This window comes from Phyllostomus discolor, chromosome 9 (genome assembly GCF_004126475.2).
Source record: "Phyllostomus discolor isolate MPI-MPIP mPhyDis1 chromosome 9, mPhyDis1.pri.v3, whole genome shotgun sequence".
Lineage (NCBI taxonomy): Eukaryota > Metazoa > Chordata > Mammalia > Chiroptera > Phyllostomidae > Phyllostomus > Phyllostomus discolor.
The window spans coordinates 20201769-20218370 of NC_040911.2; the positions used below are offsets into that span (position 1 = coordinate 20201769).

Below are 16602 nucleotides of genomic sequence, written 5' to 3' on the forward strand. Positions count from 1 at the left end.
GCTAAACTGTCATTCACTTACCAGGAGCAAGAAACTGTGGACAGGCAAACAGTCGGAGAACATGTCACCTGTACCCTGTCATATGTTATTTGAAGAAAATACTCAAGGAAGGGTCCTAAACAGGTAATTAATGAGTAAGAACAAAGATCACAGACCAGCGGGAGGTGATGAATAGAGAAAACAGTGATGAAAAGTAACATGCCCAATCTAAACAGGAAATTCCAAATGGACAATGATGGAACTGCTGGGAATGTGTAATACAGGGGTTAACTAATAATTCTTGTAAAAAAAGAGGAAAATTGCAAAAGAAAGATTAAAAATGTTAAAAATGATCTCAGCAGAATCTAGGGCTGGGAAATACAAGGGAAACAAGTGTTAGGGATGGGGGCCCTGGGGAGGAGAACAGTGACAGTAGTTTAAAGGTTTTTGTTCCTCAGGGTGAGGAAGGAGCATTGGACAAATGGGGTATCTTGTCAGGGTAAACTATTTGGCACCTTGTTTTTATATAATAACAGAGAAATATACTTTTGATTATGAGCATTGGGGAAAAGGCAGTAACCACTAATAGGCCAGATCTAGCTGGTTGCCTGTTTAATCAAGTCTTTTTTGGAACTCAACCACATTCATTCATTTAAATACCATCCAAGGCTTTTTTTTTTTTTTGCTAATGGAATGGAATAAAATAGGAGACCCTCCAAATCAACAAAGGAAAGAAGAAAAAAAGAATAGTAATTAACACCCTAAAACAAGAAAAATGAGAACAGTAAGGAAAAACAAAACATAAATAGTAATATTCTCCGGGTCCATCCATGCTGCAGCAAAAGGTAAGAGTTCCTTCTTTTTCCCTGCTGTGTATTTTCCATTGTGTAAATGGACCACAGCTTCTTTAGCCACTCACCTGGTGATGGGCACTTAGGCCTGGAGAATATTATGCTAAGTGAAATAAGCTACTCAGTAAAAGACAAATACAACATGATCTTACTGATATGTGGAATTTAATGTACAAAATTAACTAATGAACTAAATGGAAACAGAAACATAGATACATGAAACAGACTGACAGCTGTTGGAGAAGAATGGGGGACTGGGTGAAAGATGGTGAAGGGATTAGCCAAAGAACATTTATGCATGGCCCATGGCCGTGGACAAAGATAGAGGGATTGACTGAGAGAGGGGAGGGGGTGGGGCTGAGGGGAGGTGGGCAAAGGGGAAAAAGCAGGGACAACTGTAATAGCATAAACAATAAAAAATAAATTAAAAAGCAATGAAAATAAAGTGGAAGAAATAAAACAAGCATATTCATTGCTACATTAAATATGAAAAGATTAAATTGTCCTATTAAATTACAGAAACACTAAGATTAGGTTAAATAAAAAACACTGCTGAATGTTACTTTTAAGAAACACAGTTAAAAGAAAATGATCACGTGAAAAGGAAATGATAATGATTAAAACAAAGGGATAAGAAAATGTCAGAAAAAAGCAGGTGTGGCAACATTAGAGATGGATAAGCTGAAATGAGGTTAAAAACACTAATGAGGATAAAACTGGGCAGTTTTAACAGCAACAAGTAAAATATCAGAATCGACAGTAGTCAATAGGCATCAAATGTTATAGCTGCTACATATGTGAGACAAAGATTTTAGAAATACAAAAGAGTTTAATAAAACTATACAATCACAGTCCTACCTCAGGACTCATTGGCTTCAGAACTCGTCAAAGCCTGTACTCGTTGCATTTTGATGAGAAAAAATGTTCCAGTACTTGGTGCTTACTTGGGACTCGCTGCACTTGCTAGAACTCGTTTTAGTCCTGATGCTGCCCCACACTCGTTGCTTGCTTGGTACTGGTTGGTTTCTGCACTCATCACGAGTTCCAGAATGAATGAACAATGAGCGCTGAGGTACCGCTGTATAGTGGATTATTAATGAACCCTTTTCAAAATTAAGATCCCATAGACAAATAAATAAGCACATAGGAAGAATTAAGTGATGCAATTAATAAATCAATTTAATATGTCTTTCTTTCAAATAAAAATTTGCATTTTATATGTCCAAAATGAATCAAGTAATTGGTTACAAAGAAAAATTCATAAAATTTTCAAGTAGAGATTTTATAGGCCATATCCTCTCCTTATAATCCAATAAAACTAGATACTCTAGAAGTCTAAAGATGTCAAAAGATCCTAAGTACTGGAAATTAAGAAACACATTCTTAAATAATCCTTGGATCAGAAAGAAACCAAAACAAAATTACAAACTATTTAAAAACTGATAAAAGTAGAGTATCTTATTCCAAAACCTATAGTATACAGCTAAAGATGTACTCAGGGGAAAATTAATAGCCTTAAATGTCATTGTCACTAAAAAAAAAGATCTAAAATGAAGAAATTTTACATCAATTTTATAAACATTTGGAAAAAAAGAACATTTAAATAAACCATGAGAAAACAGGAAAAAATCAATCAAGTAGAAAAAACAAACCACAACAAGTAGAAATGACAAATTAATTCCAAACTGCTTCTTTCACAAAGCCAATAAAATGGATGAATCTCTCACAATCCTGGTTAAGGAGAAGAGAGAGGAGAATTACATCAGATTAGAAAGTGCAAAGGAGACAGAGCCACAGATAAAGGAGAGACTGAACTGTTGTCAGAACATTATGAGTAAGTCTACAGCATCACATTTTTACAACTAAAGAAAATGGATTATTTTCCAGGAAATAAACTCTCGAGTTTGACCAAGAAGTAGGAAACTTGACTTTGTCCATGATTAGAGAAGCCATTAGAAAGATGGTTCCAGAGCGGTGATTTAAAAATGCAGCAGGGCAGCACTGTCCCACGCTGACAGAGCTCTTTAGAGTAGGAGAGGGGATTAACGTGGGAGGGGAGAGGGGAGGCCAGAAGGAGCAGAGATGAGAGGATTTGGGGAGGGGACAGTAGAAAGGTGTTCCACGACAGAAAAAGAGTTTAAGACGGGGTTTCCTCTAAAGCCCTCTCCTCCCCAGTCCCACCCTTAGATTCCTTCTTTCTCTAATGACTGCTCATTAATGTTCAGCCACAAATACATATGTTCAGTCACTGCTGGTAGTTGGGGTGGCAGTGGAAACTGTGTGGTGGCCTGCTCCCAGGTGATCTCATGGTGGTGGTGTGAATCCATAAGTTTAGGGCTCCTGCCTCTACTCCGTTGGCAGGGGGTGGGGTGGGTGGGCAGTGAGGCCAGGAAGTGCTGGTGAGGGTGGGACAAGGTCGCTGCAGGGAGCTTTCCTGTCCCATGAGACCATGTGGGCTACTTCAGAGGACATCTGGGCATCTGCCCAGGGACTGTGGGCTGGGTGACCTGCACTGGGCACACTTCTTGGAAGGGTGGGGATTTTCATTTGTGCCCCATCCTCATCCATGCCCAGGACAGAGAGAGACAGCCTCTGCCCACTGGCCTGGCTTCACGAGATTTGTTCTGTCTCCAGGAAGAACTTGTTTAAGCACATTTGGGAAATATCATCAATTTTCTGCATCTTAGCCCCAAAAGTGTTTTTAAAAAACATTTCATCACCCTTTGGTTTGACTTCTCAGCAAACACATTCAGTGATTAACACTGCTTCATCTGGGCATTTCTTTCTTACATCAGCCTAGTAGGTAATTTGTTTCTCTACAAATACATAAATATCTGGCCATCTTGATCCTAGTGTATTATAGAATTTCTGGGGCCCTGTGGTTTTTCCAGACTTGCTGGACATATTTTTTTTTCTTTTTCTGACTAACTTAGCTTTTATCCATTTGTCTTCAAATGAGTTTGGTAGCTTGTAATACAGTTTTAACTTTTCATTCCTAGGAGGGTTAAAGTGAAGGGGAAGAGACATTGATGTCCAAGTGAGACGAAACAATTTTCACATCCAACTAGTTTCCCTCTCCTGGAAATCCAATAAAAGACAATTCCTATCCAATTCAATTCTTGGATGGGGCTTCTCAAGGGCTTTATGGAAAGGAGGGGTGATCTTGGGTTATCTTTGGTTTGGATATCTCTTGTTAGAATACCTTAGGGGGGTTGGCTTTAGGTCAAGTGGTTACTTTGTCATGGCAGATACTAGAAGGGGTTTCCCTTCCATTTTGGGTAACTGAGCCCTGGTTGGAAGCCTGGGAGGGAGCTGAAGCCCTCCTGTTCCTGTAGAGGCAGCATGAGTCACAGGATGGGGTTGGGGGGGGCACCTGGCCTGCACACTCCCTTCCAACCCCAAGATTCTATGAGTCTTCCTGCCCTTCCTGCTGGAAACTCTTGGGTTTCCGAAGGGTCATGGTTTTTACTTCCTCCCACGGTGGTGAGCCTACTGGCAGAGGGGAAAACAGAGGGAGGAGGTGGAGGATGGCGAGCCTTAGACATGGTTCCCAGACATTTGTGTGGAAGGGGGTATAGTTTAAAACTAGTGCACATCACCGGGTCTGCCAGTTCTCTGAGAGCCTCATGGCATATCTTCTTGAGTCCAGTCATACTAATCTCATTTTCTTGTGTCCCTCTGTTTCCCAAGAATCTTCATACTGTCACCCAGCAGGTAAATGGCTTTGTGGCTATGTCTGTTATACACAGAACCTGGCATATCCTTTGGGCCTGAAGACAGCCCATCAACTCCTAACCATCATTATGTTGATCACCTGTATCACACATGGGCCAAGTACTGCTTATAGGCCAGATCTAGCTGGCTGCCTGTTTAATCAAGTCTTTTTTGGAACTCAACCACATTCATTCATTTAAATACCATCCAAGGCTATTTTTTTTTTTTGGCTACAGTGACAGAATTGGGTATTTTCAAAAGAGACTGTATGTCTTCCAGAGCCAAAAATATTTACTATATGACCCTTTCCAGAAAAAATTTGTTAACTCCTTAGCTATATGTAACTAAAGAATGAATGCAAACTAATGACTACATGGATTGGGACGCCAAATTGCAAAATTCGTGGATAATTGTTTGTCTTCTAGAATCAAGGGTAACTAGTTAAATATCAAACATTTCATGGAGCTTCCCAATACCCACAAGCAAGTAAGAAAATGGAATAAACTTCCCTAGCTCTTCACCAATGAGCTCAAGCATTTCCTCAACTGAAATTTCTACCCATAGTTGCTGGTTTGAGCTGGTTTGAGGAAGGCTTATCTTTCATAATAAAAGTCACATATAGGATTCTAATTAATTAATTCCTTCCTGCTATGGAATATAATCTTGCTTATTACTCTGACCACTAACTGCTCAAGACTCCCTGTCTAGACACTTCGCGTGCCCTAGTTGCCCCTATTTTGACTTTAAAACTTTATCAGTGTGAAATTCCTCTTTCATGGAAAGCCGTATGTGTCCCAGCTGCTAGCTCTGTGCACTGTGGTGCCTTCAGTTCTTTGCATATGTCCCCTGAATTTTCACCCTAAATTTTGTGTGTCTGCCTAGGAACATTCAGCAAATTCAGTTTTGAAGCATCTATTATTTAGTTAAGCATGCCAACAAGATTATCTCTTAATCACTTCCCCAAAATAGTAAATACAAATAACATTCTTGTTTTAAGTCGATGACATTTAAAACATTATGCCTTGCTTCTGACTCCAGGAAGCTCATGACCAACTTCCTCTAATATCATGTGATGGATAGTTAAGGTGATTTAGACAGAGAGAGAAAGCCAGCATCAGGAAAGAGAGTTTTAGGTGTGTTTGCTTCCACACAGGTGCAAGGAAAGGCAAAGAAGGAGGGAGCTGCAGCTGATTGAGACCACAGAGAACCGACACAAGGTCCAGGCAAAGAGCATTTCTGCCTGGAACTTGACTAGTCACCGCTGGGGGCCTTCTGTTCTTCACTGCTTCTCACTGTCAGGTAATACATGCGGTTGGCCTCCGGGTAGGTGACTTTGCTGAGGGGCAGCTTGTAGATGGCGGGGTTGTTGGTCGTCAGGAGCAGGAAGATGAGGGTGGAGAGGCAGAAGGCCCAGGTGCCCGGTGGCACGCCAACCTGGAAACAAAAGCCCTGGGGTCTGAAAATGTTCCTAGGTTCCTGGGACCCTGGGGGGGAAGGACGTGGTAGGGGTTGAGGATGGGGACCCTCCCCCAGAGACAGCATTGGTTTCTGGGGTCATAAGGATGGATGAGTTACTTTAGAAATTTGCAGTGTCATCGTTGGATACAACTGTAATCTTTTAATGATGGAGCTGGAAATTGGCCTGGGAATGGATGATCTCCAGTATCTAGCTAAATGCAAGTACTCCTATCTCTTCATCCTTGTTCTCCACTGCTGATTGTAGTACACACACACACACACACACACACACACACACGGCACGTACACACCAGAGGCACATGTAACTAATTGTCAGTCATTCTCTGGACAAACCCTGGATAAATCTTGACAAAGGCATTGTGCAGAGTATCAGCTACAATAAGCCCCTCAGGATTCTTCCACAAGACTGCAAACGCCCTGAAGCCCTGGCGAGGGACGGGTGCGGTGTTCAGAAGACTCCAAACTTACCACTGCCATTATGTTGGACAGGGCTGCTCCCATGTATGCACAGAACAGGGCTGCGGAGGAGCAAGGATCATCGAGTCAGGTTCCCAGGGTGCCCCCCCTGCCAACCCTCTCCAAGAGCAGAGATCCCAGTCTGTCTCCAGCAGCCTCAGCGCCCACACCACATCTTGACATTGGGCATGTGTGAGTGACATTACCAGTTATCTTTGCAGGTAGGTGTGGCCCATCTCCCACCCGACTGTGCATTCTCAGAGAGTAAAGCTTAGAGTAAAGGCAGAGAGTAAAGCTTACATATCCATTTATCCCCTCCCACTTCCCTGGTGGCCTTGCATAGAGTCAGGGGTCATTAAGTATCTTTTGCTTGTCCACACTGACCTTGGGGATGGTCTAGCACAGGCTGGATGACTGGATGATTACCTGTCTGGGGGGTGACGGTCAGACTGCATGAGCTCCAGATATGGCCCCTCCTGCCTAAAATTCTGGGTGACCATGATGCTATTGGACCCTCACCAAGTTCATCAGAGATGGACCTTATTGGGTCTCTGAGCTCATCCCTAGGAGCCAGACATCTGGGTTCAACCATGGGATACGGGCATCCAGGTCAGATAGGGGAGCTCTGCCACACCCCTGGTGTGTCTGGACAAGTGCCCCTGCCCCTTTGCTCTCTGTTTCTCTGTCCAGAACGCCTTCTCCCTGTCTTTGCCCATACAATTCCCACCCTGAAGGTGTTGCGATGAACCTCAGCCTCCCTTGGAAGCCTTCCCAGGTAGCTCCAGCAACAGGAAGCCTCCTCTTCTCTGAAGGCCAAAGGCAGTTATAGTCTGAACCTCAAAATGTCTGGCACTTTGACTTAACAAACATTTACTGAGCCCACTGTCTCCACGTCTACTCTTGTGCTGGCTGCTGAGGGGTGTACATGGAAGTCACTTAGGGCATGGAGTTGGGTGCAGATTGTGGCTGATTTCTCTTTGGACACAGCATTCTCCCTTTATTCTGTGGAATTCGAGCTTCCATAGAGCTATGTGCTATTTTTCTTAGATCTCAGTGCTCCCATGTACACCATCTCACTAGATCTTTCCAACGGTCTTTTTAGACATCACAACCTCAATCGTGTAGACCTGAGGATGTGGTCACCATGTGTCTGCCACGCCTTGCCTAGGGCCTGGCACTTACTGGTGCCCTACAAATCACTGGGGAATGAAGAGTTATTGAGAGCAGGGATGCTGCCACTAGCACACGAGGAAATGCATGTGTGGTTTCCTCATCAGCGTTCCAACGCTGTGTGACTATAACAGCAATAATAGTGGGCGTGACTCCAGCGGACGGAGGAGGAACTTCAAGTCCCCCAGCTGTGAAAGACCCCGGCCAACAGTCCTCCTGTCACTGCTGCTCAGTTCTGACTAGCGGTCACCAGGGGTTTCACATCACCACGGGTGTGGGGGCGGGGAGGGAGACATAGCAGAGTGACTTGGTTGTCAGCTTCCCCAAATACCCACTGCAGACGAGCGCCAGCACGTGGGTCTGCCAGGTGAGGGCGTAGAACATGCCTCCGATGGCGATGCAGGACAGGACACAGTTGTAGCTCCAGAGGCCCATGTAGATCACCTCGAAGGGCGTGGCCACTGTCAGGGCTGTGGGACAAGGTGTGGTGTTTCTGGCTGGTTCTGGGTCACAGCACCGAGGGCCACCTTGTGGCTGGTGCTGGGACTCAGGGTGGCCTCCTTCCAGCCATTCCCCTCACACCCCCACCCTCACTCATCAAAGGAGCCTCTATGAATAGGATCTCATCTTTGGAAACCAACAGTGGGAAGAGAGCAGTGGTTTCCAAACTGTTTTTCCAAGATTACACAAAGATGTATGAGTACTTCCGGGGTGAGGGCAGGCCAAGGTCATGGGACTTCAGGCCCTCTCTTTGGCCAGAGCAGCTGCATTTCAGCAAGAAAGATTTCAGTTGAAAACGTGCTTCAAATGGTTGACAAAACGTGAATGTGCATGCACAGATGCATGGAGACAGAGAAATGATACAGCCAAATGAGTGGGGTGTGGACAATAGGTGAGTCTGGGTAAAGAATTATGGGGACCCCTTGTGCTGCTTTTATTGTTGGTAAGTTTGAAATTTTTTCCAGGTAACTTTTATTTGAAGTTCTTCTGAAACATTTTTGAAAAATATTAGAATAAGCCAACAGGTTCCTATTCCTAATGCCCCCAACTCTAATTTCTGGCTCTTGTCCACATACACATATATGAATGTGTGAACATACATATCTGTGTATGTAGAAATATTAAGTCATGTTTGTCAAGTGGCAATACAATATTTGAGACAATCTTTTCTTTTAGCTTACTTGAAATTTTGGTGTCAGCTCACTTATGCCCCTGCCTGGTCAGCTTCTGCTCCCACTCCCCTCTCCCACCCCCACTCCCTTTTCCCACCCCCCACTCCCTTCTCCCACCCCCACTCCCTTCTCCCACCCCTCAGCAAATAGGGGATCAGTCTCCAGGTCTTCAATCCCCTTGCCTCTCCCCACATGTCTTGCTACTCAATCTGCTCTCTTTGGAGAGTCAAGAAAAGGAAAAGTAAGTCCCTACCTGACAGTGTTTAAAAACTCCAGTGAAGATGGTAAGTCCAGAACATTTGTTGTGTGTGAGAGGGGGAGAATGACCTTGGGAATACGATCCCTGCAGAGAGCCGCCCTGCCCTACCTGCTAGCATCCCCAGGATTGAGCCAATGGCCGCGTGCAAACAGATGAGTGGCGAGCAGATGAACAGAGCCACCAGGAACACGCCGCCTGTCCAGGGATTGTCGCAGCCATACACCTGGCCGACCCCAACCGGAATGGCTTGTAGCAGCTGCAAAGTAAACAGAGTCCAGGTCCGTGGAGTGTGGGCTGATAAGGCACAGACCAGGCCTTGGGGCCAGGACTGAGCCATTCCTGGGGTGGTAGGCAGGTAATGGGGCGGAACGGGAGTATGGCTGTGCCCTCCAGCAGGTGAGAGAAGATGGGAGGGCATGAGCTGGAACAAACAGCTCCTCACTCCACCACCTAGCAGGCATCTGAGCACCCGTCATGCCAAACCAAGCAGGGCTCCCCAACACAGGGGCCAGGCTGAGGGTTTCTGAGGGACACATGGCTTCTGCTTTGGGGGGACCAGGGGACACTTTCTCTCTAGACTGCCATCGGGGATTTCAGGGTACTACAAAATTTCTCTAGGTTTTCTGAAATCCTAGAAATATTTCAGGAATACTGGAAATATTCTAGGCCATTGTGAGGGATGATCGGACCAAAGGTCGCTCAGCACATTGGTGGCCAAGCCCAGGTTAAAGCCTCTGAGCTTGACCCCTAGTCTGTTGGCTGCTGCACATTCAGTGCTGCCCTGGGGACTATGAGGCCCTGGGAAGGGGGCAGGGGCCCTTCCCTGCTGAGGAAGAGCACTCGGCACTGAAGAGAGGCAATGTGAAGACCGTCTGGAGGACGGCACGCAGTCCAACCCTCCTTGAGCCCAAGCGTCATTTGGTTGCTTTGGAATTAAAGAGGATTAATTGGCAGTGAGGTCAGATGGGCTTTTTCTGCTCAAGCTGCATCACCCACATTTCGGCCGGCCTTTGAGGGCAAGAAGGAAGGGAGGGAGATTGGCAGGGAGGGGAGAGAACTGGCCTGGGGGGCCGAGGGCTCCAGCTCTCAGGGGGGCTCTGCACAAGGTCATGGGTGACTGTGGGCATGTCACCTCCTGGTCCTGGGCTGTGGTGCCCTCCCCTGTAACAAGAAGGCTGCCCTAGCAGATGATCTTCCAGCTTTAAAGTGCTTTTCTCCATTATCAGGGCACGTGCCTTTTTTGAGGACAGGGCTCCCTTTAATAACTGTTATTGATTAGCTCAGTGCTTTCTAAACTTTGTGTACATTGGAATTACCTAAAGATCTTTAAAAACATATTGATGCCTGGCTCCTCTCCAGACTGTCTGATGCAACTGCTACGGAGCATGACCACACCTCAGGGGTTTCTAACCTGCATCAGAGTGTGGGGACCCATGGGCTTGTTATTGATAACCTAATGTAGATGTTGGAATTGATGTTTTTTCTCCCACTGGTGAAATTTCGTACTTTTTAACCACTTGACTGAATTCTGAAGTTAGTCTGATTTCTTTGGTCGAGGAGTCTCAGAGAGCTCTTGAGCTTTGTGCCCCCTTGTCTCTGAGTAGCGGGCCCTGCAATAACCGAGCACTGTTTAGGGCAGACCCTGTGGGCTGGTGCAAGGAGTGACAGGGCAGGGCCCCTGTGTTACTGAAAAGAACCCTGGAAACACTGTACCAGTCCAGCAAACTCAGCTGAAGGCGGGGGGAACAGCTGGAAATGTACTCAATAAATATTCCGCGATTCCCCGAAGTCCGAGGAATGCAGGATGCGAGGGAACCCAGCTCCCACCTTCCCACCTGGGAATGCGGGCTTTCAGCCCAAGCAGCCAGGAATGAGAGGAATGAGGGAACACGCTGCCTTGGAGGGGAGCCTGGGTTTTGAATGAAGCTTCCTCCCCGGGGATCCATACTTTAGCCAGGTGAACTGTGGTCCCGGGGAGGCCTGCCCCCCTCTACGAGGCTCTGCAGGCCGCAGCGGACACCCTGGTGTGAGGAGCAGTCAGGTGTGTGGTGGAAATTTACTGGGCAGCAGCCTCCTCCTTCTGAATAATCCCCCCATCACAACAGGCCTGTTCAACCAAAAGAAAGTCACTCCCTTCATTGTTTGAAAGACAAAGAGGAAAATGGCTCTGATTCTTCAACACCCAGCTCTGATGGTGAGGAAGAGCAGGAGCCCCTTGTCGGAGAGCTGGTGTGTTGGGGAGCGGGGAGCTCGGAGAGTGAGCTTGGGGTTCAGGGTACGTGGCTTTGGGGCCCACCACTTTGTAAAAGTCTATTTTGAAGAGGCACGAGAGGCATCTGTTCCCTGTGCCCTTTCCACTCCGGCCCCCTCAGCACTGGACTGTATAGCCACACAGTGCAGGATGGGCGGGGTCCTTCTCTCTGGCAACAGCACCTGTCACTGCAGCTGCCACTTGGGCCGTGCCTCATGGGTATAGCTTAGGGACAGCGGGTCTGTGCCCCAAAGACAGCGTGCCTGATTGCCAGATGGCTGATCACTGACGACCCTATCCAAGTTAGTGTTGCCCCTGTCTCGGCCCCAGCTGTTTTCCATTGAAGAGGGTGGGCTTTCCCGTAAACACAGGCTCCTGGGTTTTCTCTTTTCTTGGATTCAGGCCCTCGCCCTGCCTCTGATCCTACTGTAGCCCCCGCCCTAGGCAAAACTGTAAAAAGACAAACACTTTAAAAATGGTGGGTCACAGCATTTGCCACTAAGGGTAAGGGGGCCTTTTCTCTTCCGATAGGGCTCTGTTCACAGTGTCCAGGTCCCTGGGGGATAGGCACTGGCCACCCCCACCCCCCTGCCAGAGTGGTGGCCCCAAGTGGAAGACCCAGCCGGCGGGGGCGGCCACACGCAGGTTTAAGCACATCTAGACAACAGGCATGGCTGGGGGTGGAGAGGGCTCAGAAATCAGGTCACACAAACAATATGTGAGGACATGCCATGTTTTCAAATATTCAAAAAGTGGTCATGGAAACAGTATTGTACATTCCTCTAAGGAGAGCCAGACCTGATACGTGGAAAATGAAGGGAGGTATCTGAGGAATGGGAAGAACCTTCCAAGACCGAAAGGCACATAGTCTTGGGGTGCTATGTGGAGAGCAGAGGGGCTCACCTCCCTGCGATGCCCCCAGCTGAGCGTGCAGGGCCTGCCGTGCACGAAGGGGGAGGTCGTTCAAAGCTTGGGCTCTGTCTGCATCAGGCTGCCTGGGTTTGAACCTCAGGCACTAGCTGCAGTCTGACCTTGGGCAAGTAACCCTCGCTGTGCCTTAGTTTTCCCATCTGTGAAATGGGGATGATGATAGTACATCTACCATGGGGTTTTTATGAGGGTTAAATGAGTTATTAAGTTGAGGGCTTAGAACAGTGTTGATTGCATAATAAGCTTGCCTTAGCATTAGCTGTTATCTCTCTCGAGGTTTTTTAACAGGGCTAAAATGTTATAATTCTCTCTATATTATCTTACATTAGATTTCTATTACATCCCTTCATCTATGATGTCCAGCAGTCGGTAGAATACATGAACATGGGCATCTGTGACAGTAGGACACAAAACACGGCTCTTCAGCTTCGGCATTATGAACACTCGGGACTGGACAATCTTTGCAATGGGGGGGGGGGGGTGTTGCCCTGTGCACGGCAGCGTGTTTAGCAGCATCCCTGGCCTCCACTCACTGGATGCCAGTCACACCCCCACGTGCTGAGTCCTGATAACTAAAAAACATCTGCAGCCATCACCCACTGTCCCCAGGAGGGCACAATCGCCCCTGCTTAAGAAACAATGACATGGAAAGCACATGAAAATTCACCTTCCAATTCTATTGATAATATCTTTTAAATCCTAACTTTAAATCTTTTATTTTTAGTGTCTTGCCCTTCCACCCGACTATCCACCTTATGCAACATTTTCCCCTCAATCCCACCATCCTGTATGGTCAACTGAACGCACATGGACTCTCGTTTATTATCTGGTTTTCCGTGTGGAGTGTAAGCTTCACTAAGGCAGGGATGCGGCTGTCCCCATGTATTCCCGTGTCTGATAAAGTGCCTGGCACAGAGACGGTCTTCAAGAAAGGCTTGTTGAAAGAGCATGTGAGGGTGGCAGCGACCTTTTCCTGGCTTCTTCCCCACCAGACCCACCACCCGGGGGAGGGGCGACTGGAGAGGCCGAGAGCCTGGGTGTGCACACACCCGTCAGCGGGAAGGCCTGCGGAGGGAGTGGCCCCTCTGCCGCCGGGTGACTTACCAAGGGCACTTCGATCTCTGTCCAGGTGATGTTGGGCACTGCGGACGCAGGCTCTATCAGTGTCGTGGGGAAGAAGAGGTTGTAGTGGCCTGTGGCCGCCAGGTACAGGGTCACCGCGATGTTGAAGGGCAGCGTGAACACGGGGAGGTCCCACTTGCTGAAGACGGAATTCAAGGCGCTAGAAAGAACTGGGCTGAAGGTGGAAGAAACAAAGGGTTCATCACTGTGATCATCCTTAGGTCTACACCATCCCTTCCGCGCTGGTCACTGCGCTATTTACTGTCCCCTCCTCTTGGCACGGTCATTCCTGGCCCCCTTGATCCATTGATCTGCGACTGGGAATAGGGTGTTCGGTTTAGGGCTGTACCTTTTAGAAACAGAATGTAAAAATAATATAACTTGTCTTGAATAGAAAAATTAAAAAATAATTTAAATATTTCCTTGTAAGTTAAACTAAGAAAGCTGAACAAAATGTGATTGTTACAAAACATCATATATTACCTTTGGATCATCAAACTGTGCCATGGCTACTGGGCTGGGCTGTGATAATGTTTTGGCCTCCTAAGAGGAAGGGCTAGGGCACAGAGGTCACACATGGACTCAGTTCAAGTACTGGAGCTACTCTGGGAGCCACCATGTGAACCTGAAACCTTGAGGTGTTTGTGTCCTCTCTCTTCTTGGCTTCTTCCCCGGGGAGAGCACAGGTTTTGGAGAAGGAGCGAGCTGGGTGCGAGTTCTAACTACAGGCTGAGTGACTAGGTAATTACACTTCCTTACCTTTAGTTTCCTGTGGAGGGCCCAGGCACCCTCGACACCTCACGCCCTACTTCCCCCATACTTGGGGAGCTCAGGACAAAACGTGAAATCATACAGAAGCTCACGTGATCTGGCCGATTGGTCTACTTTTAGTTAATGACTATGGATTACAAATGGGCATTTGAGGCTGTCTGAAAACCTTCCTAGCAAATGAACTCCCCAACTGCTGAGACAACTATGTCACATTTTTTCCTTTCTCCTCAAATCTTCACATCTGTTTCCCTTGAGTTTCAGCTGACTACCTTGCTTTCCTTCATTAAGAAAATAGAAATGATAAGAGGAGGAATGCTTCATTTCCCCAACCGTAAGATCCACACTCCGACCGCCGTGTGTCCACACACTCTCCTCTCTGCCCTTTTCACACAATGGAAGTGCCCCTGCCCCTTCATCGGGCTAATGCTTTCCCCTGAGCTTTGGGACCCAACCTGCCTCAAAGATTGCCTTCCTGCAGTTCTCTCCTGTCTCTCTCCTTTTTCTCTGAGTCATTCTCATAAATATGCAGACATATTCTCGAATCTCCTACCTTTACAAATCCTCCCTGTTTAATCTGATGTCTGCTTAGTTATTGCCCCATTTGTCTGCTTCCTCAAAGTATTGTCTGTCTTCGCTACCCCTGATAGTCCTACTCCCATCCTTTCCTGAACCCGCCCTAGAATCAGAGTTCTCCCCATGCTGTGCAGATGATTCTCATCCAGTTCACCAACGACATCTGTCTTGCCAAATCCATGGCCATTCCCTGCCCCCTCATTGGCCTGATGGACCGTCTGACTGGATTGAAAGTCTTTCTGTCTGGGTTGCCATGACACTGCTCATCCTGTTTTCTTCCTGTTTCTCCAGCTGCTCCTTCTTGACTCTCCATCACTGGTTCCTCCCCTCTCCTGCCAATTTCTAAATATGAGGGGATCCTATGACTCTTTCTCAGGTTTTCCCTTTCTCTTTCTTTTCAAATCTCCTCTTTCTGGGTAATAGCTTTAGTCCCACAGACAAAAATATCTTCCATGGGCTTCTGCCTCCCAAATCTTGACCATATCACTGGGTTCCAGATTGGCACATCCAATGACCTACTCATCGTCTCTTTTTGGAGGTTTAAAGTTTAATATGACCGAGGAGAACCCTCAAGTTGATTCCTGTCTCCAAGCACCAACCTGTTTTCCTTAGTCTTCTCCATCAGCCCAGGTGCTCAGGCAGACTGTAGGAGTATCTGAGTCATCCCTCACAACCCGCATACTCCACAGCCTCTCAGGAAGTTCTGTTGCCTCTGCCATTCTTGAAGTATACCCAAGCCTGACCACTTCTCCCCACCTGCCTGGATATCACCCTAGGCCTATCCACTCTCAGCCCTCGTAGCTATTGCAGCAAACTCCTAACTATGCCTCCAGCATTTACTCTTGTCCAGTTAAATCCATTCTCCACATGGCAAGCAGACTGATTTGTTTAAATTTAAACCATATCCTGTCACTCCTCTGCGTAAAACTGCTTCCCATGACAGTTGTAATGAAAATCCAAAGGCTCACTGGCTCTACAAGGTATACAGGGTCTGGTCCTCCTCCACGCCTGCCCTCACCTCCTGCCACTCCCGCTCCACTCACGACTCCAGCCCCATGGGTCCTCCTTCTCAAACACCATCACGCTTCTCTGGTTGGGGTCTGTGGCTGTGCCGCTGCTTGTGCCTGCGGTGTCCTTCACCCAGATCTTCAGATGCCAGGGCCCCTCTGCAAGGTGGCCTTCCTGACACCCATGTCTAGAATCACTCTCTGTTCCATTTGCCCCATTTTGCTTTCCTCAAAGTACTTATCGCATATTGAGATGATCTTTTTAATTGACCAGTTCACGAGTTTATTTCTATCTTTGCCAAGGAAAATGTCAGCTCTAAGAGCATGGAGGCCTTCTCTTGTTCACAAGGACCCCAACAGCTAGAATAGTCCCTGCACATGGCAGACCCTCAGCAAATATTTGTTGGATAAATGTGGAAAATGACACTACTAAGACCTCCCCTGTGGATTCAGTTTCAAGGACTATAGGAGGTGAGTGAACAACTACAACAGTAGCACAGAGCTCAGCCCAGAGTAGGGTGCTCAAGGGTGTTTTATCTTTAAAATTGGGAAGAGGCGGTGGGGCGGGGCCACTGGAAGCAAAGTACCACCCAGTGCAATGTGGCTGAGGAGCTGTGCTGAGGGGCTTAATCTATGCAGTTATAAACCAAATATATGTAAATGAAGACAAGGCCTCCTACTTCTTAAAGGTGGAGGGAACCTACAGGAGACATTAAGAAAATCCCCATAGAAATGACCTCTTTAGTTGTTTGTTCCGATAGATGCGAAAGAGACCCTAAGAAGAAACATAAGCTGCCCAGAATGCTCAGAGTAGTAATTTATTCACAAGCACTACTAAAAAGTAATGAACAGTCCTGAAACTAAATTA

At 47.0% G+C, this 16602-nt stretch overlaps 1 protein-coding gene across 1 annotated transcript in view; it reads right to left on the bottom strand.

Moving 5' to 3' along the window:
- Positions 1-4773: 4773 nt before the first annotated feature.
- The window catches only part of LOC118496670 (urea transporter 2-like), a 359977-nt gene continuing 348148 nt past the window's right edge, over positions 4774-16602 (bottom strand). Inside the window, exons 7-11 of the mRNA XM_036009097.1 lie at positions 13366-13558; positions 9189-9336; positions 7985-8119; positions 6492-6541; positions 4774-5978 (exon numbers count right to left, since the gene is read on the bottom strand). Of these exons, the coding sequence (XP_035864990.1) occupies positions 5796-5978; positions 6492-6541; positions 7985-8119; positions 9189-9336; positions 13366-13558 (709 nt within the window). The 3' untranslated portion in view covers positions 4774-5795. The remainder of the gene's footprint in view (positions 5979-6491; positions 6542-7984; positions 8120-9188; positions 9337-13365; positions 13559-16602) is intronic.